At 50.4% G+C, this 26,609-nt stretch overlaps 8 protein-coding genes across 8 annotated transcripts; 6 read left to right on the top strand and 2 right to left on the bottom strand.

The window, feature by feature from the left end:
* Nucleotides 1-196: 196 nt before the first annotated feature.
* CNBN0370 (hypothetical protein) lies at nucleotides 197-1,883 on the top strand (the record flags this gene model as incomplete). The annotated part of the gene is made up of 5 exons (XM_766763.1): nucleotides 197-420; nucleotides 488-740; nucleotides 789-1,229; nucleotides 1,318-1,448; nucleotides 1,553-1,883. 5 exons carry the CDS (start codon nucleotides 197-199, stop codon nucleotides 1,881-1,883), a joined length of 1,380 nt encoding a protein of 459 aa, XP_771856.1.
* Nucleotides 1,884-5,006: 3,123 nt separating this feature from the next.
* Nucleotides 5,007-9,612, top strand: CNBN0380 (hypothetical protein; the record flags this gene model as incomplete). The annotated part of the gene is made up of 8 exons (XM_766764.1): nucleotides 5,007-5,690; nucleotides 5,742-5,863; nucleotides 5,915-6,239; nucleotides 6,304-7,018; nucleotides 7,101-7,157; nucleotides 7,225-7,767; nucleotides 7,832-8,737; nucleotides 8,801-9,612. The coding sequence occupies 8 exons, from the start codon at nucleotides 5,007-5,009 to the stop codon at nucleotides 9,610-9,612; spliced, it is 4,164 nt and encodes a 1,387-aa protein (XP_771857.1).
* A 551-nt stretch (nucleotides 9,613-10,163) lies between these two features.
* CNBN0390 (hypothetical protein) lies at nucleotides 10,164-12,753 on the bottom strand (the record flags this gene model as incomplete). The annotated part of the gene is made up of 10 exons (XM_766765.1): nucleotides 10,164-10,656; nucleotides 10,774-11,194; nucleotides 11,269-11,362; nucleotides 11,420-11,504; nucleotides 11,599-11,828; nucleotides 11,896-11,939; nucleotides 11,986-12,014; nucleotides 12,062-12,102; nucleotides 12,151-12,215; nucleotides 12,267-12,753. The coding sequence occupies 10 exons, from the start codon at nucleotides 12,751-12,753 to the stop codon at nucleotides 10,164-10,166; spliced, it is 1,989 nt and encodes a 662-aa protein (XP_771858.1).
* Nucleotides 12,754-15,645: 2,892 nt separating this feature from the next.
* CNBN0400 (hypothetical protein) lies at nucleotides 15,646-16,989 on the top strand (the record flags this gene model as incomplete). The annotated part of the gene is made up of 4 exons (XM_766766.1): nucleotides 15,646-15,760; nucleotides 15,857-16,131; nucleotides 16,236-16,520; nucleotides 16,588-16,989. The coding sequence occupies 4 exons, from the start codon at nucleotides 15,646-15,648 to the stop codon at nucleotides 16,987-16,989; spliced, it is 1,077 nt and encodes a 358-aa protein (XP_771859.1).
* Nucleotides 16,990-18,943: 1,954 nt separating this feature from the next.
* CNBN0410 (hypothetical protein) lies at nucleotides 18,944-20,978 on the bottom strand (the record flags this gene model as incomplete). The annotated part of the gene is made up of 7 exons (XM_766767.1): nucleotides 18,944-18,946; nucleotides 19,005-19,522; nucleotides 19,575-20,253; nucleotides 20,299-20,592; nucleotides 20,693-20,844; nucleotides 20,894-20,931; nucleotides 20,977-20,978. Coding segments are annotated over 7 exons (1,686 nt in total).
* A 318-nt stretch (nucleotides 20,979-21,296) lies between these two features.
* Nucleotides 21,297-23,816, top strand: CNBN0420 (hypothetical protein; the record flags this gene model as incomplete). Its single annotated transcript, XM_766768.1, has 3 exons — nucleotides 21,297-22,301; nucleotides 22,361-22,499; nucleotides 22,552-23,816. 3 exons carry the CDS (start codon nucleotides 21,297-21,299, stop codon nucleotides 23,814-23,816), a joined length of 2,409 nt encoding a protein of 802 aa, XP_771861.1.
* Nucleotides 23,817-24,147: 331 nt separating this feature from the next.
* CNBN0430 (hypothetical protein) lies at nucleotides 24,148-25,106 on the top strand (the record flags this gene model as incomplete). Its single annotated transcript, XM_766769.1, has 3 exons — nucleotides 24,148-24,590; nucleotides 24,655-24,754; nucleotides 24,825-25,106. The coding sequence occupies 3 exons, from the start codon at nucleotides 24,148-24,150 to the stop codon at nucleotides 25,104-25,106; spliced, it is 825 nt and encodes a 274-aa protein (XP_771862.1).
* Nucleotides 25,107-25,399: 293 nt separating this feature from the next.
* On the top strand, nucleotides 25,400-26,194 carry CNBN0440 (hypothetical protein; the record flags this gene model as incomplete). Its single annotated transcript, XM_766770.1, has 4 exons — nucleotides 25,400-25,511; nucleotides 25,649-25,795; nucleotides 25,902-26,033; nucleotides 26,103-26,194. The coding sequence occupies 4 exons, from the start codon at nucleotides 25,400-25,402 to the stop codon at nucleotides 26,192-26,194; spliced, it is 483 nt and encodes a 160-aa protein (XP_771863.1).
* Between the last annotated feature and the right edge of the window lie 415 nt (nucleotides 26,195-26,609).

The following is a 26,609-nucleotide window of genomic DNA, read 5'->3' on the forward strand; positions in this document are numbered from 1 at the left end:
AGAGAGTCGTTGGATGGCGAATCGCGGAAGATAAGTTGGCCCCCTTCCCTATTGATTGAGGCTTCGAGTTGATATCGGGCATCGCCGACTTTTGTTTACAGTTTACGACTGACCGTCGTTCGTTCTTCCATCGAAGGTAGCCAATAACTCGAACCTGTCACATTCTTCCCTTTGTGCTTCGCGCGTCACCAGCTCCATGTCCCGCCCTGCACCAGCCCCATTCCATACTCTCAGAATCCATTCATCACCTCTCGCCACACTCCACTTTTCCACCTCTCCACCCAACTCGATCCTTTATGCAGGCGATCAAGATGGCTGGATCTCGGTGCTTGACTTGAGGGTGAGGCGGGTCGTAGCGTTCTGGAAGGGTCATGAAGGCGGTGTCCTTGGACTTGGCGAGTGGGAAGGTGGTTTGATAAGGTCGGTGCATACGTTTGCACTTCATTTCCGGTTCTGGGGATGGAGCATTAGGCTGATATGAAAGCAGCCATGGAAGAGATAACGTCATTCACTTTTATGAGCCGCTTAAGAGGCCGTACATCCCCATACCTACTTCAACGACGCCTGATCCAAAAACTTATAAGCCTTCTATAAGGCGGTCGTTACCTACTAACGCACTCAACTTTTGTCGATTTTCCCTGGTTTCCATACCTGCACATACAGTGATCAGCGTGGATAAAGGTAAAGGCAAGCAAAAGGAGGCAATGATGGCAGTCCCTAGTCTCATAGACTCTGAGTTGGTATGTGGTTTAATTATGGTTGAATATCTAAGCTGACAGAACGGATAGGTTGACATATACCACATCCCAAGCTTCAAACGCCTTCACGCATCCATCAATTTTTCCTCAAAACCACCACAAATGTCATCAAATGTTGATCTCCCAGGCGCATCACGTACAGGTCTCGTCATGTCCCTCCACCTCTTCCACGTCCCTTCTATCGATCTCTGTGCTGGTGAGGAAGAGAGAAGTTTAGGTCTCGTCATAGCATACGAGGATGGCCGCCTCGAGCTTCTCTCCGCCCCTCTAACTTCGCTGGATACGCCATACGACGCCAAGATGGCCGCTTCCACGTCCACGTCCAGTGGAGCGAACCGGAACCCATGGAAGTTGAGATGGAGCGGCAAGGGACATAATGAGGCGATCATGGCTTCTGCAGTGGATGGTCGGGGAGGAAGGGGGTGGAGTGTGAGTGCTGATCATCGGCTTGTTAGGTATGAGTTTGATCTGGTGAGTCAATATATATTTTCCATTTCCTTTCTACCTCTACATTTCCAAACTTAAAAAGTATCATGACTGATGAATCGGGACGAACTAGGTATGGGAAAGGAAATGCGAGAAAGATGATGTAAAAGTTATAAAACCATACGCGACAAAGCAGATTGGAAACTCTTCCATCGCCGTCTCAGCAGATGATAAGGTGGTAGCTGTCGGCGGATGGGATGGAAAGTCAGTCATTCATCCTCTGTTTTTTTTCCCTTATCAAACCTCGAACCTAGAAAAAGGAAAGGTTATTTGTGAGCTCAATAAGCTGACTATCACCTCTTTTGTAGAATAAGGCTCTTTTCCGCGGCGACCTCGAAACCTTTAGGAACCCTCAGCACTCATCGCGAGACTGTCCATGCCCTTGCCTTTGCTCACCTCCCGTCTTCCCCATCCCAGCCCATCTCCCTTGATGATGCCGAAACGTCTACCGAAGCAGAGACGGCCACAGAAACAACAACGGAATACCCCGAGTCGACTGTAGATTTAGGAGACGATGATGATAGTGATGCAGATGAAGAGGTGGATGGTATACCTCCACGGGAGAGGTGGTTAGCCAGTGGAGGGAAGGATGGGAAGGTTGCGTTGTGGGGATTGATGGATTTTAGTGCGGCCGGATGATAGAGATAAAACAATTGGCGCATGGGGTTTGTAAATCGTTTTCAAGGGCAAGAGCGTCGTCGTTTTGAGTTGTACTGTCTGTATACATTATCGCATTCTTACACTCTCTTTTTGCATATCATGCTATATATCTGTGGAGGTTCTGCTGGAGAAAGAGAACAAGTATAGGCCCCTGCCCTCGAAACAAGGCTATCATTGTTTCGCCAACTGATTATTCCACAATTGAGTATTACTCCCCCCATCCTCATCCTGCTCACCTTCTGCTACTAGATGTCATGATCGCAAGGTTCAACGTTTGAACCTATCACTGATTTCCCGTCCCCCTCCTCCGTTTCCGTATCCAATAAAGGAGGTTCAGTTAAGGTTGCGGTCCAGAGGGTTAGTGGACCATTTCAGTTTCTTTGGTTTGGGCTCGGAGGACATGGCGGGAGAGTGGGAGAATGCTGGTTCGGTAAATGAACGGCTTAGGGTTGGGTCGGTGAGTGGGTGAGTGGAGATGGCTGATGATGGCATCACATTTTGTGTGGCATCGTCTTCCGCCGTTTCCTGAGTAAACACCTATCCAAAAGATTGAATATTGGCCAACGAGAGAGAGAACTACAAATGTATGCAAAAGACTCACATCGTCTTTTTCCTCTTCTATCTTGTCCTGTCCAAAGGGGATGAACGGTGAAGCCAACGGCGAGAGCTTGGACATTGAGGCAGTACTGGCCTCCTCCCCGTGATGAATTGATATTCCCCTTGATATTGATCGTGGAGCTGTCATATCCTCAAAGGAGGTCGAAAATGGAGGAAGCCCTAAAGACGAGCAATCGTAACTCCAGTTGGGTCCAGGAGGTCCTGAAGGTGGTGGGTGTACTGACCCGAAGGTTGGAGTGGTGCTCGATCCTTGCCACTGAGTGTTAGTACCCCGCGACACACCATCAGACAAGGTTAATGAGGGAATTCGACTATGATTCCTGAGATGATACGGGCCTGAGGGATGGGTTGAGTTTGCAAATGCCAATGGCTGGGAAGAGGTTGTCCAACTGCCAGTATCTTTTTGGTGATCGTAAGGTTGTTGTTGGTCTTGTTGGATAGAAGGGGCGGTGCATCTATAGGTCTCTGTTAAATGTCTGGGTGGAACCGCCGCAGTAGAGGCCTGGCTCCAAAATGGCTGGACACCGCTAATTTGATGTTGAGGGATTGAAGTGGATTGTGGGGTTGTCTCTAAGGCTCCTAAATGATGGGGGGAGGTTACAGTAGTTAGATTGAGAGAACTTGGCTTTTGGGATTTCGATAGAAGAGGTAGGGCTCACCATCACCAAGAGCCATATTCATGATGCCTTCCAGGAAGGGATCGCCCTCATACAGCTGTCCGGACGACGAGGACTCCTTATCATAGCGGTGCAGGTTCGACATATTTTGAAGGAATTGAAGGTTCGTGGGGTTTTTGATTTCGTAGATGGCGGTTTATTGACATTATTGAGAGAGGGGACAGAGGAGGTTTAAATACGTAGATTAGCCACGAAGACATTAGTAGCTGGGCACCTGCGGGCCTTCCGATTACCATGCACGGGCTACTTGGTCGGACTTGTATGTTACATATTGAAACTCCGGTTGAGAAAAAGACTCGCTCTCTTTGACTCGACAAGTCAGACAGGCTGAGCTGAGGTTGCCATAAAGGATGATCTCGTGGCTTGGATGTTGACTCTAGCATCGGTTGATGGACGGAATGCAATACTTCCTTTTTAATCTTCCTTGGTGGGGGAAGTCTCCGATTATGGCCCCATGCACTGGTAAGAGAGGGAGGGAAGGTGGAGAGAGGAAGAGAAGGAAGTAGTCGAATGGCAGGGTCAAAATAAAAGCAGGAACGTGTGATCGTCATGATCAATTTATACGCAATAAATAGGTTATAACCGATAACCGATGAAATGATGAAGACAATCGCGATGCCCTTGCGAATAAGATGAAAAGCGGATTTTGTCAAACGAAGGCCGGTGTAGAATACAGGTTTTATGCCTTGGGTATTGGAATATAGAAAGTAAGGATGGTAAACCTGGGACTAGGGTTATTGGGAACGGAGAAAGGATAGGGAGGATAGAGAGGCAAGAGAAAGGCCATTTATTCGGACAAACAACTGTGAGTTTATGCCTATGAAACATCAAGATGAAGGACTATCGGGGCTCAGACCAAATGGCTGGAACAGGGCGTACTGGGTGATAGACATCGGATGCTAGACGCGAGAGGCGGTGCCAAAGGACGGTGTCGTGGGCGATGTGGACGGCTCGTTTCCTCTGGGCCGCGCTCTGGCCGATCACAGCGATCTAGCCGCGCCGCCGAAAATGCAATGGGAGATAAACAGCGGCAAACAGCGACAGATAGCAGACAGCAAGGACAAACGGCAGGCAGCAAGGGCCAGTACAAACTGTACAGCGGACAACAGACGACAGTCAGGATAAGGCAAGGATGGAAGGATGCAAATGGAGAATGGATGCGATGCGGATGGCAAGAAGCGAGACTCGGGGCGGGCAGGAGAGGTAGAAGGAGGGGACGGGGTGGCGGGTGAATCAAGACCCGCGGTGAGCCGTGCGAGATGCGTGATGGGCCCGAGTCGAGGTGCGTGGCTGCCACATCTGTCTCTCGACACTTTCAGGAGACGTCCTGCTGAGGCGAGCGCTGGCATGGGATGTATGGCATTGCAGAGGACCGCTGCATACCGCCAAGGACAGATGCACGCCAGGAGACGGGAAGTGTGGGCGGACGTGTGGCAGGATGGGTGTGAGGATGACGCGACTGACTTGTGGGTGGATGCCCTGAACTGTTGTGTGTTTCGCTGGGCGACTCTTCCATCCATCACCACCACAAGGAAAATGCAAACGGCGCCCCATCCTTGTTTTAATGATAAACAACATCCCATCAATCCCATTTCCATCTCTCTTTCTTCTTTCTTCTTTCTCCCTTCCTCGCTCACCCCAGACTTGCCTTCTTGCCGGCCTCACGCTCATTAACGATCCACCACGACCACATCCACGACCGCATATGTCCCTTGCTTGATACTTACTGCCTGCTTCCTGTGCCAGAGACCCACAACAAAAACAGCAACCCGCCTCACGTCGCTCGTTCACGACCCAACTGCCCACCATGGCCCAGCCAGTGCTTCGCAAATCCAAATCCAACCTCCGCCAAAGGCTAGGCCTCGCAGTCGCAGCCTCCAGACCCACCCACCTCTCCCCTATTGCTTCACCGTCCACCGCCAACCTCGCCTCGTCTACTTCCACTATGGCGTCTGCCATCTCGCGCACAGACTCTCGATCGGCATTTACGTATGATTCTGCCACTCCCAGTCCTCCAACAAAACAGATGGATTTCGACACTGTATCGTACAATAGTGCGATGTCGGCAAGTCCTGGTGAATACACGGAAAAAGATGACATGTCTGCTTCAACCCTTGTTTCATCCGAAAATGCCCATCAGCAGCAACAACTGACCCAACAAATCACACACACTGAACCATACCAACCCCCTACCCAATTCCATCCTCCAGGGGAAGATACCCTCCATCCAAACATTGCCACGGTTACCTCTGGCGCTGACGATATCTTCTCCCTTACCGACCAGCAGCTTTCGGATCGATTCACGTTCATCTCTGAAATCGGATTCGGCAACTGGGGGAGTGTATGGTTGTGCAAGCCAAAACATGCGAGGAGCAGTCAACTGTCAGAACCCGGAGGGGTTGTTAAGCTAGGAAAACAGGCGGCTGCTAGTGGAGGCAGCGGTGCGGGTGGTAAAGTTGCTATCAAGCTTGTTCATAGGAGTAAGACCGCAGTGGGTCCTGTCTCTAGAGGCTAGGAGCTTGGCTAACAAGGCAATTCATAGACTACCGCTGCAAGAGTCAGAGCGCTTTGGGGCGAGATGAAGATCATTCGAGCGCTTCGACATGAGCCTCACCCGAGTATCATCCAATTTGAATCCTTTGTCATTACTCCAAGTTATGCTCTGTAAGTCTTCTCCTTATGCCCCTCCCGACGTATACTAAAAACCCACGGCAGCGTTATCATGCCGCACCTCTCCCACCTCATCCCCGTCTGTCTTCCTCCTTCACGCGCAACCCCTTACTTTCGCCAACTCGCCTCTGCAGTCGGTTACCTGCACGAACGCGGTATCACCCACAACGATATCAAACCCGCCAACGTCTTGTTGAGTCATAATGATATTCCCGTCTTGGTCGATTTTGGTTTTGCCCAGAAATGGGATGTCGGCGCAAGAGGTAGTTTTTTAAGCTCGATTAGTTGGGGGACACCAGAGTACCTTGATCCCCAGAGAGCAAAGGGTATGCCGCACGATGAGCGTGCTTCTGATGTCTGGTCTCTAGGCGTAAGCTCCTCTTTCCTTCCGAGCCTCGAGATGAACTGGGCTGATAAACAATGGGCTTGCGTAGATCACAATGTTTGAAATACTCATTGGCAGGACACCCTTTGAAGCCGACGACCAAGAACAGTTCTCCACCCCCGAAGAACTCGTCATTTACTATGAGCGTACTCGCAAAGGTCAATGGGTAGGCCAGTGGTCCATTCCATCCGGTATCGAGACGTTGTTGCGCCAGATGATCAACCCTGATCCGGTATACCGTGTCACTGCGATGGAAGCGTACCATCATCCGGCTTTGCAGCCTGAAGCGCCCAGCGTAATTATCACGCCCCACTTTGTCAGGGCTGCAGCGAGCTTTGATGTGGAAGAACCTCTTCCTGCTCCTCCTGCTCAAACCCATGCGGCAGAGGATCATACCCTGACCAAGGATGACAGGGAGAAGGAAAAGGAGAAAAAGGAAAAGGAGAAACGTAAATCCAAACGCAAGGCCAAACGCGACCATGCCACATCCCATGACCCCCACTCTCACTTCCGCGTCCGCTCTACGACTCCCGCCCTCGGCGAATCTATCAAGCAGCACACTTCTGTCTCGAAGCCGAAAAGAGATGGTGATGATCTGGGCTCTGGAGTAGGATCCGGAATAGGTAGTGGAAAGGAGAATGAGCATGTGGAAGTTGGTGGAGGGAAAGAGAAGGAAAAGGAGAAAAAGCAGAGCAAGTTGGTCATTAAGAAGCTGAGGATGGAGGAGGAAGGGCACGACAAGGATGCGGGCGAGGACCCGACTCGTAAGCAGTCTTTCATTGATATTTGGCAGCTCGACGTGTGAAGGAATTTGAGCTGATGAGATTGGCCTTGACTTTTACGTAGCTACCAAGATGACAAAGCCCGCTCAGCCACTCACGATCAAGGAATATTCGTACATCGGTACGTGGCCGATCTGAGAAGACTTTTTGAGTTTGTGCTGACGAGCTTTTTCTTTTATTGATGGTAGCAGACAAGAAGGTCGTGCCCCGTACTTCTAATTCTCAACTTACCAACCTATCCCGACCAAACTCTGCCAATCCGCCGACAACAACAACCGGCAGCACCGCCAATGACGGCAGAACCTCGAAAGAGCTTTCAAGAGCTACATCCGCCCAGACATTCAAAGAAACCAAGGACAAACGCATCTCTACCTTCTCCTCTGATGATGCCCCAGAGAATAAGGAAGCCGCAGTCCTTCGTACTATGCGTTCACTCGAAGGTACGCATAAGCACTATACGGATTCGCAGAGGGAAAAGACGCAAGAGGCGTTTGGAGCTATTAAGCGGCCTGCTCCCGAACCACCTGCCACTGTTGAGAAAGAAGCGGCGAGGCCGACAAGTCTCGATTCAGCACAAGCATTGGCTAATGGCGAGAAAGGGAAGACGGAGAAAGGCGATGAAAGGAGGAGTCTAGGATTGGACAGAACTGGCTTTGCCCTTGCGAGTGGTAAGGAGAAGATTAATGAAGAGAAGAAGATACAGAAACCTATGGCACCCCCTATGTCACCGCGTGAGTACCTTCAATTGACTCCTTCAGAACATAAACATTGACCAACGCAATCTTTGTATTAAAGCCCGAGAAAAATGTGCCAGCACTTTGTGTGTGCCAACTCCGTCTCCACAAAAGACCAGACGACAAGGTGTCAGCCCACGCACCGAGATTGATGCTACCACAGGCAAAGTATTCCCCGCTTCAGATGATGAGTCACCTTTGGCTGAGTTGAGGGACAAAATCATTGTTTCGGACCAGGAGAAGCTTGTGAGGTTTAGGCGAGTTTCAGACAGTGCGACAGAGTTGGGACGTGGAGATGATGTTGTGGAGACTTTGAAAGAGTCGACTGTGCTCATCCGGAATGCCCATGCCCACGCCCATCCTGGCCAACCGGCGTCGAGAGCAGCTACGCCTGTCGAGATACACCAAGCCCGTTGCAGTGCGGAGATCAAGTCTGCTCCCGACGTTTCTAAGCGAACATCTCAAGATTCGACTGCTTCCCGTTCTGCCTCCGCCTCAGGTTTGACACGTACGAAATCCATTGAAGCCCTTGCTATGGACAACCGGTTGGACAAAATGGCTTCCTGGATAAAAAATGTTGAAACAATCATTGAAGACGCGCGTAAAGCCGTTGCCGAAGGCCGTGAGCCCGGCTTACCCGTCCTCTCCCTCCCGGCCGAACTCACCACTGCCGATCCATCCACGAGCAGTAGTGTCATTCAAGCAACGGTCGTCCATCGCTTTGGTGTGACCCCAGATAAAGCTACCGCTATCCCATCGCACCTGCGCACAAGCTCTGTTCAGGTGGAACCTGCTACCCCGCCCAGATGGATGACATATGCAGAAGCGGAAGAGAAGATTCAAGCTGCTAATGCTTGGTTGGAAGAGCAGCAGCAGGGGAGGAGGAAAAAGGAGAGACCGACGGTGGGGCATGTTTTGAAGTTGTTTGGGGGGGAAAAGGAGAAGGCCGGGTCGAGGTCTAGTACACGTAAGTCCTCATTCACTTTGAAAGTGTAATTATTGTTGATGACAATTATATTTTATCTTATAGCCGATCCGAACCATCAACTTGTATCACTCAAGCCCCCAGCGCAGACCCTTCGCGGCGTGCCGTCTACCCCCGCTCTTCGCGGGTCCATCTCTGGAGCCGCAGCCGCTGCAGCAAGGCAGAGCAAGATGCCACACCGCAAATCTGAATCCAATCTCCGCAACTTTAATACAATGCCCATGACTTCTTCTCCCAATTTTGTCGCTGGACCTCAATACGATCCTGATGCCGACGAGGATCATGACACCGCTGCCCAACACAACAATAACAGAACCCGATCCGACACTAATACCATTGCGTACGCCTCCCCTCGTCGAGTTCGATACGAGACTCTGCTCTCTGGCGAACCAGGCGTGACCAAACAAGGCGCAGGATGGACGAGCAGTAATATCAACGTTCCATCGTATCAGCGAAAAGGAGTGAAACCCTCATCATCTATGGCTTCGCTACGCGAACGGGCGAGGGCGTTGTTGGGCGATTCAAGAGAAAGGGAGAGACATATCGTTGACCTCTCCAGAAAACCTGCCTCGAGCGTGGACGGTCATGCTCAAGGATCTGGGGCAGGAGCAGGTGCGAGGGAAAGTTTGAAAGTGGAAAGACGGTCGTCAAGATTGACTCTGAGAGGAGAAAAGGGTGTGAAGAAAGAAACCGCCAATAATGCCGCTTCTAACAGCAATACCGAGCATCCTGCTAGACCGAATACGCCCGCTGCGGAGAGTGTGTTTGGTATGAGGAGTGGTACAGCTGGTGGTGACAAGAAGATGAAGGGATGGGTGAAGAGCTTGAAGGGTGCCATGGGAATGGGCAAGGCTTAATCTTTTTGGTTATCCCCTTACGACTGCACGATAAGACGACATAACAAGCGACGATTGATGGAAAACGATACTGACGAGTCGGAGTTGTTGATATCTTTTTTCTTTTTCATAATATTTGTAAAGATAGACGTTTTTCTCGCTGTGTTAATAAAATACACTTGTTTTTTTTTTTTTTTTTTTGCTTTCTCATTCCCCCCTATTTTTGCAATCTTGGACTTAGAAATACTTTTACCTCACTTTCTTTATATACCCTTCCCAAGCATGCCACTCTTTTAGCTGCCTCGCTCTTTTCACGCTTCTCTCTTCGTTGTTAGATATGCTATGCGCTGTTGCTGCTCACTTATGCAAGGCTCGACTCTCCTGCAGAATGTTTTGTACAAACAAGTCACAACATACATCATAAATCTAATCGCATTACAGCATCGCATCAAGCGGCCCGTCTTGGGAAGTCATCAGAAAAAAATCATATTTTTTCATTCCATTTACCCTCTTTCGTTTCTGAATTTCATCATGTTTCGTTCAAATGTCCAGCTTGAAAAAGCCACAGGTTCTCATATCCGATTTGGCTTCGGTTTGGGAAAAGCCACACTTCCCTCTTCCTTGGCGTACACTGTTGCCTTGGTCGCCGATCGATGAACCGTAGTTTCTGACTGGCCTGCCAGTCCGAGGTTCCCGTCAGGAGTAGATTCGATCCCTGTCGAATGTGCTTCAGGGAAATAGACGACTGTTCCTTCGGGTTGGGAGTTTGATGGGGAATGTAGGTGTGATTGTGATCGTGATTGTGAATGGATTTGTGGGTGAGATTGTGATTGCGAATGGGAGTAGGGTGGAACAAAAAGAATTGACGACTGCTTCTCTGGAGGCTGATGCTGGAGTTGGGGTGGGCGTTGCACCGATATCTGCTGCTGCGGTGGCAAAAACGTCTCGGAAGACACAGCCGGTCGATACCCATACCCATACGTTATATCGCGCTCACCCGCAGCATGTACCGGTGGACCATTCACGTCGACGTCATATACAGACATTTCATCGGCGTTTTGGTACCTACAAATCGGGGTGTTAGCGATTATTTCAAATCTTTTTGCGTTTTGCCCATCTTCTTCTAGATGATGAGTCCAGACTGAGAACGGGGGATGCGGAATGGGGGATTATGCGACGTACCTGATATCATAAGGATTCTGATAACTCTGATGTCTCCCTGCATCCGCACCCGCACCACCACTGCCGCCGGGGACGCCCAACCCTCCATACCCCACTCTTCCTTCTCTCTCATCTCTCCTATGCTCTCTCAAAATAGGACTCTGCGCTTCATCCTCCCCATCCCCATTCCGTCCCATCGTGGGAACTACCCGTTCCCATTCTTTATACCCATCCTCCCCGTTCCCATCCCTGTCACATCCAGATGAACGTACACCGCTTTCTCCGACACGACCTCCAGCATGGCTACTAGGCCGAGCGGTCAGAGTGATTGGATCAAGCACTAACCCTTGCGCAGCTGCTTCAATCCGGCGGCGACGCCATACGATTAGGCGGGCTTGTTGCATTTTACGCCAGATGTACCATGCTGACCAGAGTGTGATGACTATTGGAAATGTGGTTAGCTCAAAAAGAACGGCAGGGGGAGGGGTGGGTGGGACGGGGGACAAGGGGACGTACTAAACCCAAAGATAAGGACACCATGGGATATCCATTTTTCCTTTGTACTCTTTTCTTCAGAATCGAACATGACACCGAGGTAGACTACGATGAGCTAAAGAAAGAATGTCAGGTAGTCCGCCTCATTCCCCGCTTCCGCTGATCTACTCACCTGTTTAGGCAACGAAAGGATAGCGGCGAGGGTGAAGATCCAAATGTTCATACCGCACGTAGCAAACACTGCCGTCGTGAAATGCCTTATTTTCATCATTTAGCCTCCAACTGATCCAACGGCCCGAACCTGATCTGATCGCCTCTAGAAGAGGGAGAGAGATATAAAAATCGACCTACCCTGGGATAGCACTCAACCTCGCTACGAAAATAATGAAAAACCCTCCCTCCCGAACCACATGTGCCAAACAAGCGTAATTAATATTATTCTTCTCATACTTTTCAGCTGTGGAGCGGAGACAATATTTGAATGCGTAAAAGTTTCCAATTTCACCGAGGAGGGTGCCGGCTGCGGTGATGCCGAAACCTATCCAGAGGCCCCAGACGGCTCCGACGAGGATTGCAACGATCTAGGGTGTTTGTGGTCAGTGAGGGATTCATTGAGGGATTTGAACAGTGGGGAGAGGGGTGGCTTACTTCATGGCCAAAGAGAGGAGGAAAGGAGATGACGAAAAAGACGGCTGTGAAAGGAGTTAGTTGAGTTGCAGGGGTTAGAGAAGCACGAACCGATAGGAATGACCCATCCTGCTGTAAGGCTATATAGTGTAAGTTTTGAGTATGCGAATCATTATTTAACGCTCACTTTTTCATCCAATTGGCAGCTGGTTTCATCCAATTGACAATCTTGTCTTGTATTAGCTCAAGGTTTCCCCTTTGCAGAGGAAGACTCACATCGTCATGGTAGACAGACATTAGAATCACCAACACACAGATCACCGCTAGGATGATGTAGTAATCTATATTTAAATCAACGAGGTGTCTCCCTGGAAAGGTTTAACAACACTCACACCACCATTCTTTCCTTATCCAGAATCTCCAACTTTTCAGCTCATTCCAATCAATCATGCCTCGCTTCATAAATTCCCTTTCCGCCTCTTCGTCTTCCTTCGTCCACCCTTCAGGATACCCCCCCTCTTTGCTCGGTAATGCGAATACATTTGGACTCGCACCTAGCTCGGCATCTGATAACAAGTGGCTTGAAGGCAAGGAGCCCGAGCCTGAGCCTGTACGTGACGCTATCGGTCGATCTCCTGCACGCGATAGGTACAGAGGTTGTTGGACGCCCACATTCGGTGGTGCGCCTCTTGGGTCCCAATAAGGATTCTCAGTACCGCGCCGCTCTACATCTCCAGCGTATGCCGCGTCTCTTTGAGCGTGCCGCTCGTCTCGCCGCCGCTGGTAGTCCCGAGTGTGGTGAGAAGAAGCTTGGGAGTCGAAAGCTTGACGGGTGGAAACATGGTAGGAAGGAGGATATGAAGATGATTGCTGGTCCATAGATGGTGCTGCAGTAGGAAGGAAGGAAGAAATGAAGGCCGGAATGGGAGATGGAAGACGGCGGGAAGCTGCCCGTCTGGATGAGGTGTACGCTAGGATATTGTAACGTATGAAAGGAAGTGTCAAAAGAGGGATCTGCGCTCGGGTCCCTTCGGGTGACGTGTGCTGTGTGGGCTGGACGGGCGATGGGTGGCAAAAGAGGGTGGCAAAGGAGCTGGTAGGAAGAATGACGGGGACGGAGGCAGGAAGGAAGAAGAGTCGCGACAATAGAGATACCACCTGACGGTCAGTCAACGAAGATACATCGCCCCACGCGCCTCACACAGCAACTCGCATCGATCGCCAAAACGCGTGGTGTGTAATCTCGTGCCTGACTCTGTCAGTAGTAGTGCAGATCCCAGTTAAGTTCGTTCTCAAGCCACCTGGAACTGGGCTCCACCCAGCCCGTCAGTTCAACGGACACCGGCCGTCTCCGACCATAATAAATCGAACGTAGTAGAAATCTTACATTTTTAGCAGTCGTTACTCTGCAACCTTCATTCTGCGGCGCACGGTGAGGGGCTTTGTGTGGAGCCCACTCCAGTCTGCTGGAACGACCATGAATGATGTCACGTGACATTAGTTCCACTCGTTCACATTTGCACCTCCTACAAATATTCCGCATCCGAGTTTCCGAGGCAGTAAATAAGTTACATACGTAATATGGAAACGCAAAACACATACGTAATATGACTTTAACCAACATCGTCTGGGGCATGACTGGAGTCTCTTCTCTGTCACCACAAGCCGCCTTAAAGAGTAACAAAACAGCAAGAGCAAGTGGATTGCGCTACACCATATCACCAATGTCTCGCCTTCAGCCGAAAATAGGAAGCTTTGCGTGAAATCGACAATCGTAACTCTAGTTTGTTACCTTACGTATCTAACCGTTTCTCTCGAAAGTAAAATCAACTTCTTCTTTCGGCGATGCAGAAAATACGAGATGACCTTTACTGTGAGCGAATCAATCAAAGTGCTCATCATGGGAATCAAGATTCCTTTTTCTGGGGTCCTCCCTTCGTTCTCCGACGAAGACAAAACAAGGTGATCACTCCTCTGCATATGAGCGGCGCAGAGATCAGGAGACTTGCTGCATTGTTGAGGAGGTCACAAAGTTTTCGATTTGCATGGGAAGAAGTCAGACGCCGTTGGAGGTGCAGCTAGTGAGACACATCTACAGGATGGCAGGAGACGAGAGGGAACGTCATGTGGAGGACCATTTTAACCAGTCCCGTACGCTGAAGATAGGCTTCGATCTTTATTACTTGAGCTCACATCCAGAACTAATACGTCTTTTCAGATAACAGATGAGAGTGTAACTCGTCGTTCTAGACCCAACGATCATTATTAGCCATTGATATTTTTTTTTAGAACACACATTTCGTGGCCTTCTGGGGCAGGATGTGGTTGTGCCGGCGCTCTTGTCGGAGAATGCACAATATACGGCCGTACGGCGGGATACGGTCATGCGTGGGCGTCATCCGCGGAACTGACGGAGATCACGGTCGGTCAAGCATAATCACATGGCCTCGGAAGGACATGAAAAATGGATAGTCACACGGAAACCAGTTTCCATAATTAAGTGTGGCTGATCATCTGAAAAGATTTGGTTACGCCTGGTTAGGCTTTTTGGCCGCCACTGACGGAGATCCCTTATCAGATCTGTACAGCAATCCTGGTTTGCTCTTAGTATCTTTGAAGGAATTTGTGTTGGCGATGTCGCTATGAGTCCATCGAACACATTCATACCTCTATTCAAGCAAGAGAGAGTGGAAGTGCTTGACTGTCAGACCCACAAGCAAGTCCTTCTTTTTTTACCAAAGTTACAGTTGACTTGCCCCATTATTCCAGGCCCAGTTCAATCACAAACGCGCCAAAGCCCAGTAATGATTGAACGCATGTTGTGCATCCTCAAAAACTGATGGCATATTCTACAAAACTGTTGGCATATTTTACTAACAAAGTACTCTTCCATAGTCATGCCGCTTAAGGTCTTGATCATGGAAGCTAGTCGAGGAGTTACGCGCGTAGTAAACCATTGGCATATTTTAATAATAAACTGTTGGCGTACTTTACATTGCCTTCGTCCTACTTGCCAGGCAAAAATTGGAGAAGCTCGGCCCCACCTGCTTATGCATGCTTGCATGATACTACATAAAGTTTTGTTGGAGAGACGGAATGGCTTGCTGATAAAGTTGGAAAAGCAGCAGATGATGAATATCCGCGATAAATTCAACGGAACCGGCAGTGAAGCAGCAAATAGGGGGGGAAGGATGTAATCCTTGAGCAAATTATCAGAGGTGAACTTTGCATAGATCCTGCTTTTGACGTCAATGCATTTGAAATGTTAATTGTAATAGATGGGCCTATGCAGAAGGGTATAGAGTTGGTAGGACAGTTGCGGTGCTTCGAAGAACTAAGGCGATCTCGGAACGCAACAGCTGCTATGCCAAAAAAGGTAATCTGGCTTTCACTCTTGTAACAGTCTTTTTCTGTCTTCCAAAGTAGGCTTCTTGCTTCCTCCCTCAACCATTGATGTCTTTGTTTGTGGATCTAGGTCCGATGGAACAAATGGTCTCATGAATTGTTCGTCTTCCCACTCAATGGAAGACTGCTTGAAGGCAGGTTGGGTTGGTGGTCGAGAACTTGAGATCCAGTCTCCTCACCGGCCGTTAGACGCTGATTGAGATGGTGCGCAGTGCATCCGGCGGCCTTACTTCCTGCCTGCAAGGTATATAAAGACTGGGGGTGTAGGACTTCCTCTTGTTTCGTCAATGAACATCGCCTACTCACTTAACGAACAACTCGAACAACTCGAACAACTCCTGAAACCTTCCCATACACACTACAATAATGCGCTCTTCCATCGTCTATTTCTCTATCCTCGCCTCTCTTGTGGCCTCTGCTAGTGCCCTCGAGATTGCTCCTGCTCGACGAGGTGTTGCTATCCTCTCTCGACGCAACGATGGTAAGCATTTGCTGCTTGATATCGGTTGTACAGCTTGGGAACTAAACATTACTATTCGGCTTCACTTTTGCAAACTCTGTGATCGCATCGAAACAGTCGATCAGGTCGGTGTTGACAGGCGCTCTGGCGTTGATGTCGACAAAGTCGGCGTTGACAGGCGTTCCGGCGTCGATGTCGACAAGGTCGGCGTTGACAGGCGCTCTGGCGTCGATGTTGACAAAGTCGGCGTTGACAGGCGTTCCGGTGTTGATGTCGACAAGGTCGGCGTTGACAGGCGTTCCGGTGTTGATGTCGACAAGGTCGGCGTTGACAGGCGTTCCGGTGTTGACAAAGTCGGCGTTGACAAGCGCTCTGGCGTCGATGTTGACAAAGTCTTTGACAGGCGTTCCGGTAAGCATTTTGCCATTTGATCTCTGTAGTACAGATTGAAACTGACATTATTCGATGTCACTTTCAGGCGTCGATGTTGACAAAGTCGGCGTTGACAGGCGCTCTGGTGTTGATGTCGACAAAGTCGGCGTTGACAGGCGTTCTGGCGTTGATGTCGACAAAGTCGGCGTTGACAAGCGTTCCGGCGTCGATGTCGACAAGGTCGGCGTTGACAGGCGCTCTGGCGTCGATGTTGACAAAGTCGGCGTTGACAGGCGCTCGGGTGTTGATGTCGACAAAGTCGGCGTTGACAGGCGTTCCGGTGTTGACAAAGTCGGCGTTGACAAGCGCTCTGGCGTCGATGTTGACAAAGTCTTTGACAGGCGTTCCGGTAAGCATTTTGCCATTTGATCTCTGTAGTACAGATTGAAACTGACATTATTCGATGTCACTTTCAGGCGTCGATGTTGACAAAGTCGGCGTTGACAAGCGCTCTGGCGTCGATGTTGACAAAGTCGATGTTGACAGGCGCTCGGGTGTCGATGTTGACAAAGTCGATGTTGACAGGCGCTCTGGCGTCGATGTTGACAAGGTCGGCGTTGACAGGCGTTCCGGTGTTGACAAAGTCGATGTTGACAGGCGTTCCGGTGTTGACAAGGTCGGCGTTGACAGGCGTTCCGGTGTTGATGTCGACAAGGTCGGCGTTGACAGGCGTTCCGGTGTTGACAAAGTCGATGTTGACAGGCGTTCCGGTGTTGACAAAGTCGGCGTTGACAAGCGCTCTGGCGTCGATGTTGACAAAGTCGACGTTGACAGGCGCTCCGGTAAGCATTTTGCCATTTGATATCTGTACAGATTGAAACTGACATTATTCGATGTCACTGTTTATTTAAACTCCTTAAACTCCTGCGATCGCACCGAAGATGTCGATGATACTACCTATGATTCTATGGCTACCCTCGAATCCGCGTTCACCAATCCCACTCCTTACCTGCCAACTAGCCCTCTGACTATGTCTGCGGCTGCCCTCGAATCCGAGCCAACTGGCCCTCTGACTATTTCTGCGGCTACCCTCGAATCCGCGGTAACTGGCCCTATGACTATTTCTGCGGCTACCCTCGAATCCGCGATCACCGAACCCTTTCCTTTCATGCCAACCAACCCTCTGACTGTTTCGTTCACCAATCCAACTCCCTCCCCGACCAACCCTCTGACTGCGTAACTGAGTGGTCTACCCTCAGCCCAAGCCCCGCGTGGAAACTTCTACTAGGCAGAATTAACTGGTAGAAGTTACAGAAGGGCCTTTTTTGTCGCTTGCTGGAATTGTCCGTAATATTCGTTGTGTAATAATGAATGTCGAATGAATACTATGTAAACGTAGTAATCGGCGAGTACAGACTGGTTTTTAAGTGGCCTCAGGTTTTGTATGCAATTTCGAACAGGTTAGACACGATGATTCTTACCAGATTCGGCTTCCGTTGGGGAGACCAACACTTTCCATCTCCATGCCGTACACTGTCGCCTTGGTCGCTGATCGATAAACCCGTAGTTCCCGGCTGGCCTCCCAGTCCGACGCGACCGTCGGGATCACTGTTGAATGCGCTTTAGGAAAATTAAATGAGTGCTTTTGGGGTTGGGAGTTTGGTGGCGAGTGTGAGGGCGACTGTAAACGGGATTGCAATTGCGATTGCGAACGGAGTACGGCGGAAAAAGATGGATTGCCACTGCAAAGTCCGGAGGCTGACCAGCTGAGATGTCTGAGGTTGGGGGTGCAATAATGCACCTACTACTGAATGAGTGACAGTAAAGTGGCGAGCGGTCTCCGCCGAAGACCCAGCAGGCCGAGGATCTGACAGAAAACGAGAGTTGAGTTAAGCTAATACGAGGTGCTTACATTGAGACCAGTTAGACAGATATTGTTGGAGCTCATATTTTTGATAAGACGAGACTCGCGTTAGGGTCTGTGAAAGCTGGTATAACCAGTGTCCGACACATTGTTGGGCTTGCAGAAGGATTCCATGGGGTGGCAGACCTTGAACTGCAGTCGAATGGTATCTGCATGAACGAGGTGAAGGATACTGATGGGCACGAGACTGAGGTTGGGGGGAAGAGATGAGTTCGCCCGAGTGAAGAGGATACTTGACCTTACTAAGGGAACAATTCTTTTAGTGGAAAGCACATTTTGCACGGGAAAACAGGTGGATGGCCAACAAACGTACTGCCCTAATATTTTTTCTTTCCAGATATTTGTTTTGCTTATTCCACACCGCGACCGATAAATCGCCTAGGCGGACTTGCCTCCCATGTGATCCTAGTCAATTCGAAAGATTGGAGACTGAAGACTTAAAAGATTAACGCTTTTATTGAGGTAAGATCTTTCCGTACAAACACGCCCATCAGAAGTAAAGGTAAGTGAATGAGCAATGAGCATGTGACTGATGGTCTAGTTGGCGGCAATAGTGTCATATAAGTTTCCGAGGGAGAGAAAGGGAGAAGGGTGTCTTGAAATACAAACAGCAGAGGAACAAACAAACAGTGCGTTATTCTGCGCAAAATTGTATGTTTAATGATATAATCAGATATCATTATCCCACCCCCGTCCAGCCATGCATCCCATCATGCAGAGAGTGATCGCGGTCTGGTTCAGTTTGGCAGGAGATCATACGGACAAGAATGAAGGACAAGACAGATAATCGACCAAAGAAGCAAAAGTACCGCAGAAGCAGAAAAATAGGGTACGAACAGGAAACATGCATTCCCTTTCAAAATATCTTCTTTTCATTCTTATAGCTGTATTCTATCCCATCTGACCGTTTACTGTTGACCAGCCTCCATCAGTAACCAAAAATTGGAGATAAGAATAGATAGAACTCACAGTGATAACACTAGGCTTCTCCCTACCAGTGTACTCCTTCAACTTGGAGATATTCAAAGCAACCTCAATCAACGGCTTCAATCCAACCTGGGCATCGTTCCCATACTCGCTCTCATCCTTGCTGTATTTTTCGACATATAACCTAATAGTCGCACCAGAAGACCCTGTACCGGAAAGACGGAAGATGATTCTTGATCCATCTTCAAACTTGATGTACAACCCTTGATTGGTGGAGACAGAGCCGTCGATAGGGTCAGTGTACGAAAAGTTGTCAGCCTCCGCGACCTTGAAGGAAGCGTCAGAGGAAGTGGCCTTCAGGGAAGAGCCGACAAAGCCGGAAGAAGCAAAGAGGTCGCTGAGGTGGGACATCATTTTCTCGGCGGGTCCAGACTCGCATTCTTCATAGTCGTATCGAGAGAAGAAGGATCGACCATACTTCTTCCAGTGTTGCATGAGTACGTCGTTGATGCCGGATCCGGGCTTTTCCTTGTTCGCAGCAGCGAGGATAGCGAGCCAGGCTGCATTTTTTGTTAGTAATGCCACGAGGGTAAAATAAAAGGCAAGACTCACCGACGATGGCCCAAACACCGTCCTTTTCTCGAATGTGGTCCGAACCGGTACCGAAAGACTCTTCACCGCAGATGGAAAGTCGACCAGCATCCATCAAGTTACCGAAGAACTTCCATCCAGTAGGCACCTCAAAGACTTCGAGACCCCTCTCCTTGGCAACAATGTCAATGGCACCGCTAGTAGGCATAGACCTGGCAAGGCCCTTGATACCGCTCTTGAAGTAAGGGATGGCCTTTTCTGCCCAATCGGCAATGATAGCAACACTGTCGGAAGGAGTGACAAAAGCACCCTTGCCATAGATCATGTTTCGGTCACCGTCACCATCAGAGGCAGCACCAAACTCAATGTTCTCCTTCTCAACTCGCTCAACAAGCTCGTGAGCGTAAGTCAAGTTGGGGTCGGGGTGGCCACCGCCAAAGTCGGGGGAGGGGACACAGTTTTGGATGGAAGATTCGGGTAAACCGAGCTCTTCGACAAAGATAGCTCGGCCATAAGGACCGGTGACACCGTTAAGGGCGTCAAAGAGAACGGTAGGTCGGGGGGTGGTGTTGTGGAGCCAGTTCTTGATGGCGTCAAAGTCAAAGATGGACTTGAGGAGGTCAATGTAGTTAGAGACAGGGTCAACAATGGTGACCTTGAGAGGACCATGGGTGAACTCGCCAATCTTGGACAAATCAAGCTGCTCCGTGTTAGACATTGCTCATGCTTGATTTAACAAACTTACATCGGGCAAGTTGATCTGCTTGTATTCCTGGATGCTGTCGGCAATCTCGTGGATGGCGTTGGTCACATCCTCGGGGGCAGGTCCACCATTGGGAGTGTTGAACTTGATACCAAAGTCATTATCGGGACCACCGGGGTTGTGGGACGCAGTGAGGAGAATACCACCATCAGTCTTGAGGGATCGGATAAGTGCAGAACCAGCGGGGGTGGAGAGGATGGCGTTTTGGCCGAGAATAACGTGCTTGATGCCGTTGGCAGCACCGATACGGAGAATAATCTGGGTAGCCTCGGGAGACTAAAGTTGATAAGAAAATGAGAAGTAAAATCATGCATCAGTCACCAGTTCCTTCCCGAACCGCAACGTCTGCGCTGTACAAACGATAGATCTCACTCACAAAGTATCGTCCATCACCACCAACAACAATGGTCTTGCCCTCGGGACCTCCAGGCATAGCAGAGAGGATGGCCTGAACAAAGTTCTCGGTGTAGTGCTCCTGCTGGAAGATCTTGACCTTCTTTCGAAGACCGGATGTACCTGGCTTCTGGCCTGTCAGGGAGCGTTAGCTATGGTCCGTCCAGAGGGAATGTGGACTTGCCAGAGTAGGGCTTTGTCTTGACGGTTACGATATCGGACCTAGACGGGTGAGCCTAGCTGAAATATAGGTGCAAGGCGACTTACATGGTGGTATATGGGTATTCTGTGGAAGAAGGAAGGAAGAAGGAGGAAGGAAAGAGGATATGGTGGTGTATGGGAGGTGAGTGGACACCAGCCGCGGCCCGTGCGCACAACACCGAGATACCAGCCAGCCGCATACGTCAGGAGCTGCAGCCCCACACCCCACACCAATTCCCGAGAGTGGCACACGTGGTCGCCACGCGACAGAAAGGCGGCACCCACCGTCGTGCCTTGCATATCAACATCTCGCCTCAAAATTAGTCCACCTTTTTTCGGATCGACTACTCTTTTTTTCGAGCATAGGTCGAGCCTCATCGAGCGATATGCCCGAAATCACCGCTTTCCCCCAGCCAAAATCAGATCTCAACGTCCTCCTCCTCGGAGCGGGCGGAAGGGAGCACGCCCTCGCGTTCAAGCTCGCCCAGTCTTCCAGGGTCGCTCGTATTGTCGTTTGCCCAGGTAACGGCGGTACTGCTCTTATGGGCGGGAAGGTCTCTAATCTCGCATTGCCTTGGGGTGCTCCCCCGGCCTTCGGGTCCATTTTAGAGTGGGCTAAGAAAGAGAACATTGACCTCGTCGTTCCCGGTCCCGAGCAACCTCTTGTCGATGGTGTCGAGGGTGCGTTCAAGAAGGCTGGTATTCCCGTCTTTGGCCCCTCACCCGCTGCTGCTATGCTCGAGGGCAGCAAGTCTCTCAGCAAGGAGTTCATGGCCCGACACAACATCCCCACTGCCGCCTTCCGATCGTTCACCTCCACCCAATACGAAGATGCCGTCGCCTACATCAAGTCCAAGCCCTTCACCTCTGGTCGAAGTGTCATCAAAGCGTCTGGTCTTGCCGCCGGTAAGGGTGTGCTCATCCCCGAAACCGACGAAGAGGCTCTTGCTGCTTTGAAGAGCGTCATGGTCGACAAGGAGTTTGGAGATGCCGGCGACGAGGTTGTCGTTGAGGAGTACCTCTCCGGCCCTGAGATTTCTGTTCTCGCTTTCAGCGATGGTTACACTATCGTGCCGATGCCTGCTGCTCAGGACCACAAGCGTATCGGCGAGGGTGACACTGGCCTTAACACTGGTGGTATGGGCGCTTACGCTCCTGCCCCGATCGCTACCAAGGAGATCATGGAGAGGTGTGTCAAGGATGTGCTCGAGCCCACGATCAAGGGAATGAGGGAAGATGGTTATCCATTTGTTGGCATGTTGTTCACCGGCTTTATGATCACTGCCGATGGACCTAGGGTTTTGGAGTACAACGTCAGGTTCGGTGACCCAGAGACTCAGGCTTTGATGCTATTACTTGACGAGCAGACTGATTTGGCCGAGGTGTTGCTTGTGAGTTTCTCTCTTTCAGTTTTCATTTGACCTCGCCATGTCTGATGGCAAATTTCTAGGCCTGTGTTGAGCGCCGTCTTGACTCTGTCAAGCTCGGCTACAAGCAAGGCTACGCTGTCTCTGTCGTCCTTGCTTCCGAGGGCTACCCCGGCTCTTACCCCAAAGGCCTCCCTATGACCCTTAACCCTACACCTGAAGGTACGTCCATGGTCATCTCATCCTTGCATCAACTAACAATGTAAAAAAACAGGTGTTGAGGTCTTCCACGCCGGAACTAAGCGCTCCGACAACGTCACGGTCACCGACGGCGGCCGTGTCCTCGCCGTCTGCGCTTCGGCCCCTACCCTCCGCGCCGCCGTCGACCTCGCCTACTCTGGCATCTCTCAAATCTCCTTCCAAGGCCAAACCTTCCGTCGAGACATTGCTTACCGTGCTCTCTCCTCCGAACCCCCCGCCGAGCCCAAGGGCCTCACTTACGCCGCTGCCGGCGTTTCCGTCGATGCCGGTAACGATCTCGTCGAGGCTATCAAGCCCGTCGTCAAGGCCACTCGACGACCTGGTGCCGACTCTGACATTGGCGGGTTCGGCGGTGCGTTCGACCTTGCCAAAGCCGGCTACAAGGACCCGATCCTCGTTTCTGGGACTGACGGTGTCGGAACCAAGCTCCGTGTCGCTCTTGACCATGGGAAACACAGCACCGTCGGTATCGACCTCGTTGCGATGAGCGTCAACGACCTCATCGTTCAAGGTGCCGAGCCTCTCTACTTCCTCGACTATTATGCGTGTTCCAAGCTCGACGTGCCTGTGGCCTCGGATGTGATCACCGGTATTGCCGAGGGATGTCTCCAAGCTGGATGCGCATTGATCGGCGGTGAGACGGCAGAAATGCCGGGCATGTACCACGGGGACGACTATGATCTTGCCGGTTTTGCTGTGGGTGTGGTTGAACGAGCACAAATCCTCCCCACGCCCGATATCGCCTCTGGCGACGTCCTCCTCGCTCTCTCTTCCTCTGGCCCCCACTCCAACGGTTTCTCCCTTATCCGCAAAATCGTTTCCCTCTCCAACCTCGCTTTGCATGATACCGCCCCATGGGACAAGAACACTTCCGTTGGCGATGCGCTCTTAACCCCTACCAAGGTGTACATCAAGCCCCTCTTACCCGGTATCAAGTCTAGCTTGTACAAGGGCATGTCCCACATTACCGGCGGTGGTTTCACAGAGAACATCCCCCGTATCTTCTCCTCTGCGTCAAACTTGGGTGTCAAGCTTGATTTGACGTCTTACAGCCTTCCGGCGATTTGGAAGTGGCTCATGCGGGCTGGGAACGTCGAGGCCAAGGAGATGGTTAGGACGTTCAACTGTGGTGTGGGGATGATCATCATCGTCGCCAAGGACAAGGTTGACGCGGCGTTGAACAGTTTGAAGGAGAATGGGGAGGAGGCTTGGGTTATTGGTGAAGTTCAGGAGAAGAAGGGTGTCGAGTACATTGGTTTGGACCAATTTGGCCTTTAGAAGTGAGGAGTCTATAGTTTAGGGCTTTTGTGCGTTTTAGAAAAACAAAATTATGAGTAGAGTTGTGTTCCATGCAAGATCTAGTTGTCTCTGATAGATTTACGTTTGCGGCTCAAAAGTGAGTCTGAGAGTTGCGAAAGTAAAAAGTACGAAAGATTGTCATATCTTCACGAACTCCGGAGTCCGTCCAAGCGAAAGACGTTATTGACGCGACGGAATCAATTTCTTCCAATACTCTTGCGTCGAAGAACGAACCTCTCGCATATCCCCTTTCCACTTTCCGTCTCAACCCCATTCAACCTGTTTTTTTGAGCCAACTTTATTCTTCACCATGTCCCAAGCCCATCGACCCACATGGAACCCCGCCCAAGGCCGGGAAACCAAAGCCGGTTCTCAACAAATCTCCAAGCTGTCCCTCGCAGCGCATACCAAACTTAAGTTCCGTCAACCGGGGCAGACAAACACTTCAGATGTCGCGAGAAGAGATTTGAAAGCGGAGCTCTTAGCAGCGGAGAGGGCGTCACTGGAGAAGAAGAGGAAGGCGGAGGGGTTGCCGCCTTTGGCGCCGTTGGGGTCCCAGCAGGATGGGCAGCTGAGGATAGAAGGAGCGAGGGACGGGGAGGAGGATGAGGCGGCAGCGAAGAGGAGGAAGATATTGGAAGAAGCTGCGGAGATGGATAAGGACGATGAAAGTGAGAGTGACGAGGGGGAAGAGGAGGGTAAGGGGAAAGGAAAGGCAGTGGATGATGAGGATGAAGACGATGATGATGATGAGTGAGTTTTCATCGCTCTTCTGTAGTGAAGCATTGCGCAGTGGTCATGGTCTGACTTTTTTGAGCAGTAGTGACGATGATTCGGACGATGAGGACGATACAGCAGCATTAATGGCAGAACTTGCAAAGATCAAGCAAGAACGAGCCGAAGAAAAAGCCCGCCTCGTGCGTCCCATTCCCTTACCCCTATCCTATTTTTCCGGAAACTGACCTTGTGCCATTTGTTGTTTTGTAGGACGCTGAAGCAGCTTCCAGCGAAGCCATATCCCGTGAAGCTGAGATCGCTACAGGCAACCCTCTGATGAACCTCCAAGCCGCTCTCGGCACTGCGTCCGATACCCCTCGGTCGACTACATCGTCTGCATCGACATTTGCGGTCAAGAGGAGATGGGACGATGACTTGATTTTCAAGAACCAGGCTGTTGGGATTGACGATAAGCCCAAGAGGGGAGAGTTCGTCAATGACTTGCTGAGAAGCGAGTTCCACAAGAAGTTTATGAACAGGTTCATCAAGTAGTGGAAGAGAGGCCTCAGTGTACTACATATGGATATTGTCATGCATTACACATTTATGAAATCGTGCCTAGTCGTTTTCTACGACGCATGCATACTACATATGATAGCCATGGACACCCGATTCTGGCAAAACTGTGCAGGGAAAGTGACCCGAATCCTGCCTCCACCGATAGCGACCTTCGTTGTTGGAAATTGAGTGTTCGTTTTCCAATAACCCTTCCCTTCCCAACATCCATCTCCCCATCCCTTTTTCTCATTCCTCTTTCAACAACCTCAAAACAGAACACATTCACGATGCTCTCTGCTCTCCGCCCCATCGCCCGACCCCTCGCCGGCTCTCTCAGGACTCGCATTGCGCCCAGGCCCTCTGCGCTCAAGTTCTCTGCCCTCAGGTTCGTCTCTACCAGTGCGTATCGCCCTCCATCTCATTGGTCCGAGTCACCCCTCGTTATTGAGCTAACATTTTCCTCTCCTTACCACTCATTTCACCTAACCGCTGTGCCGATGCGTACATTGCAATCGCCTATTGCTCTACTTTCACAGCCAAGTACACTACTGACCACGAATGGGTCACTTTTGAGTCTGAGACCAACGTCGGTGTCGTTGGTATCACCGAGTACGCCCAGAAGGCTTTAGGAGATGTCGTCTTTGTCGAGTTGCCCGGTGAAGGTACCGAGGTCGCCCAGGGTGGTATGTCTTGCCATTTGCTTAGCTGTTCCTTTCGCTTCGTCATGTCGTCGCGCGAATGCTTGGCAGATATACACAGGGTACTAGATGCTGATACACAGTTGTATAGATTCCATTGGTGCTGTCGAGTCTGTCAAGGCTGCCTCTGACATCTATGCCCCTATCTCTGGTGTCGTCGAGTCTATCAACGAGACCCTTGCCGACCAACCTAGCTTGTTGAACAAGTCTCCCGAGAAAGACGGTACGTCATACCCTTATACCCTTGATCGTTTTGACATGTAATGCTAACATGGCTATCGTCGATTAACAGGCTGGCTTTGCAAGGTCAAGCTCTCCGACCCCGCCGAGTTTGATGACCTCTTGTCTGCTGACGCTTACAAAGCCCATTGCGAGGGTGCTTAAAGTAACTCATCAAAAAAGGATCAACTTCAAATTAATTCATATTCATATATTTTTCTCTCAACAGATTCAGTAATTCTCATCGAATGTAGGGATGCAGGCATGCAAAGCGAAACGTTGTCCATAATGCACCCAAACTTATCATTGTCATTCACCTTTCCAGGAAATATATGAGGCTTACATGATCAAGGAACGTGAATGTGAGGACGGGTACGACACCAAGGAACAGTTAGCGGAGAACATTAATGGCAGGCTTTCCCACTAATTCATATAAAACTCAGCTTTCGATGCCGGCATGACTGTCTTAAAAAGAGGCGATCTATTCTACGGGGTTAGCGTGGAAGGCAAGACTTTGAGTATAAAAGTTGAGGAGACTTGCTTGCTCCCCTCATCCTCGCCAACCACTACAAACACTCAA

The sequence above is a fragment of the Cryptococcus neoformans genome, chromosome 14 (assembly GCF_000149385.1).
Source record: "Cryptococcus neoformans var. neoformans B-3501A chromosome 14, whole genome shotgun sequence".
In the NCBI taxonomy this organism is placed as follows: domain Eukaryota; kingdom Fungi; phylum Basidiomycota; class Tremellomycetes; order Tremellales; family Cryptococcaceae; genus Cryptococcus; species Cryptococcus deneoformans.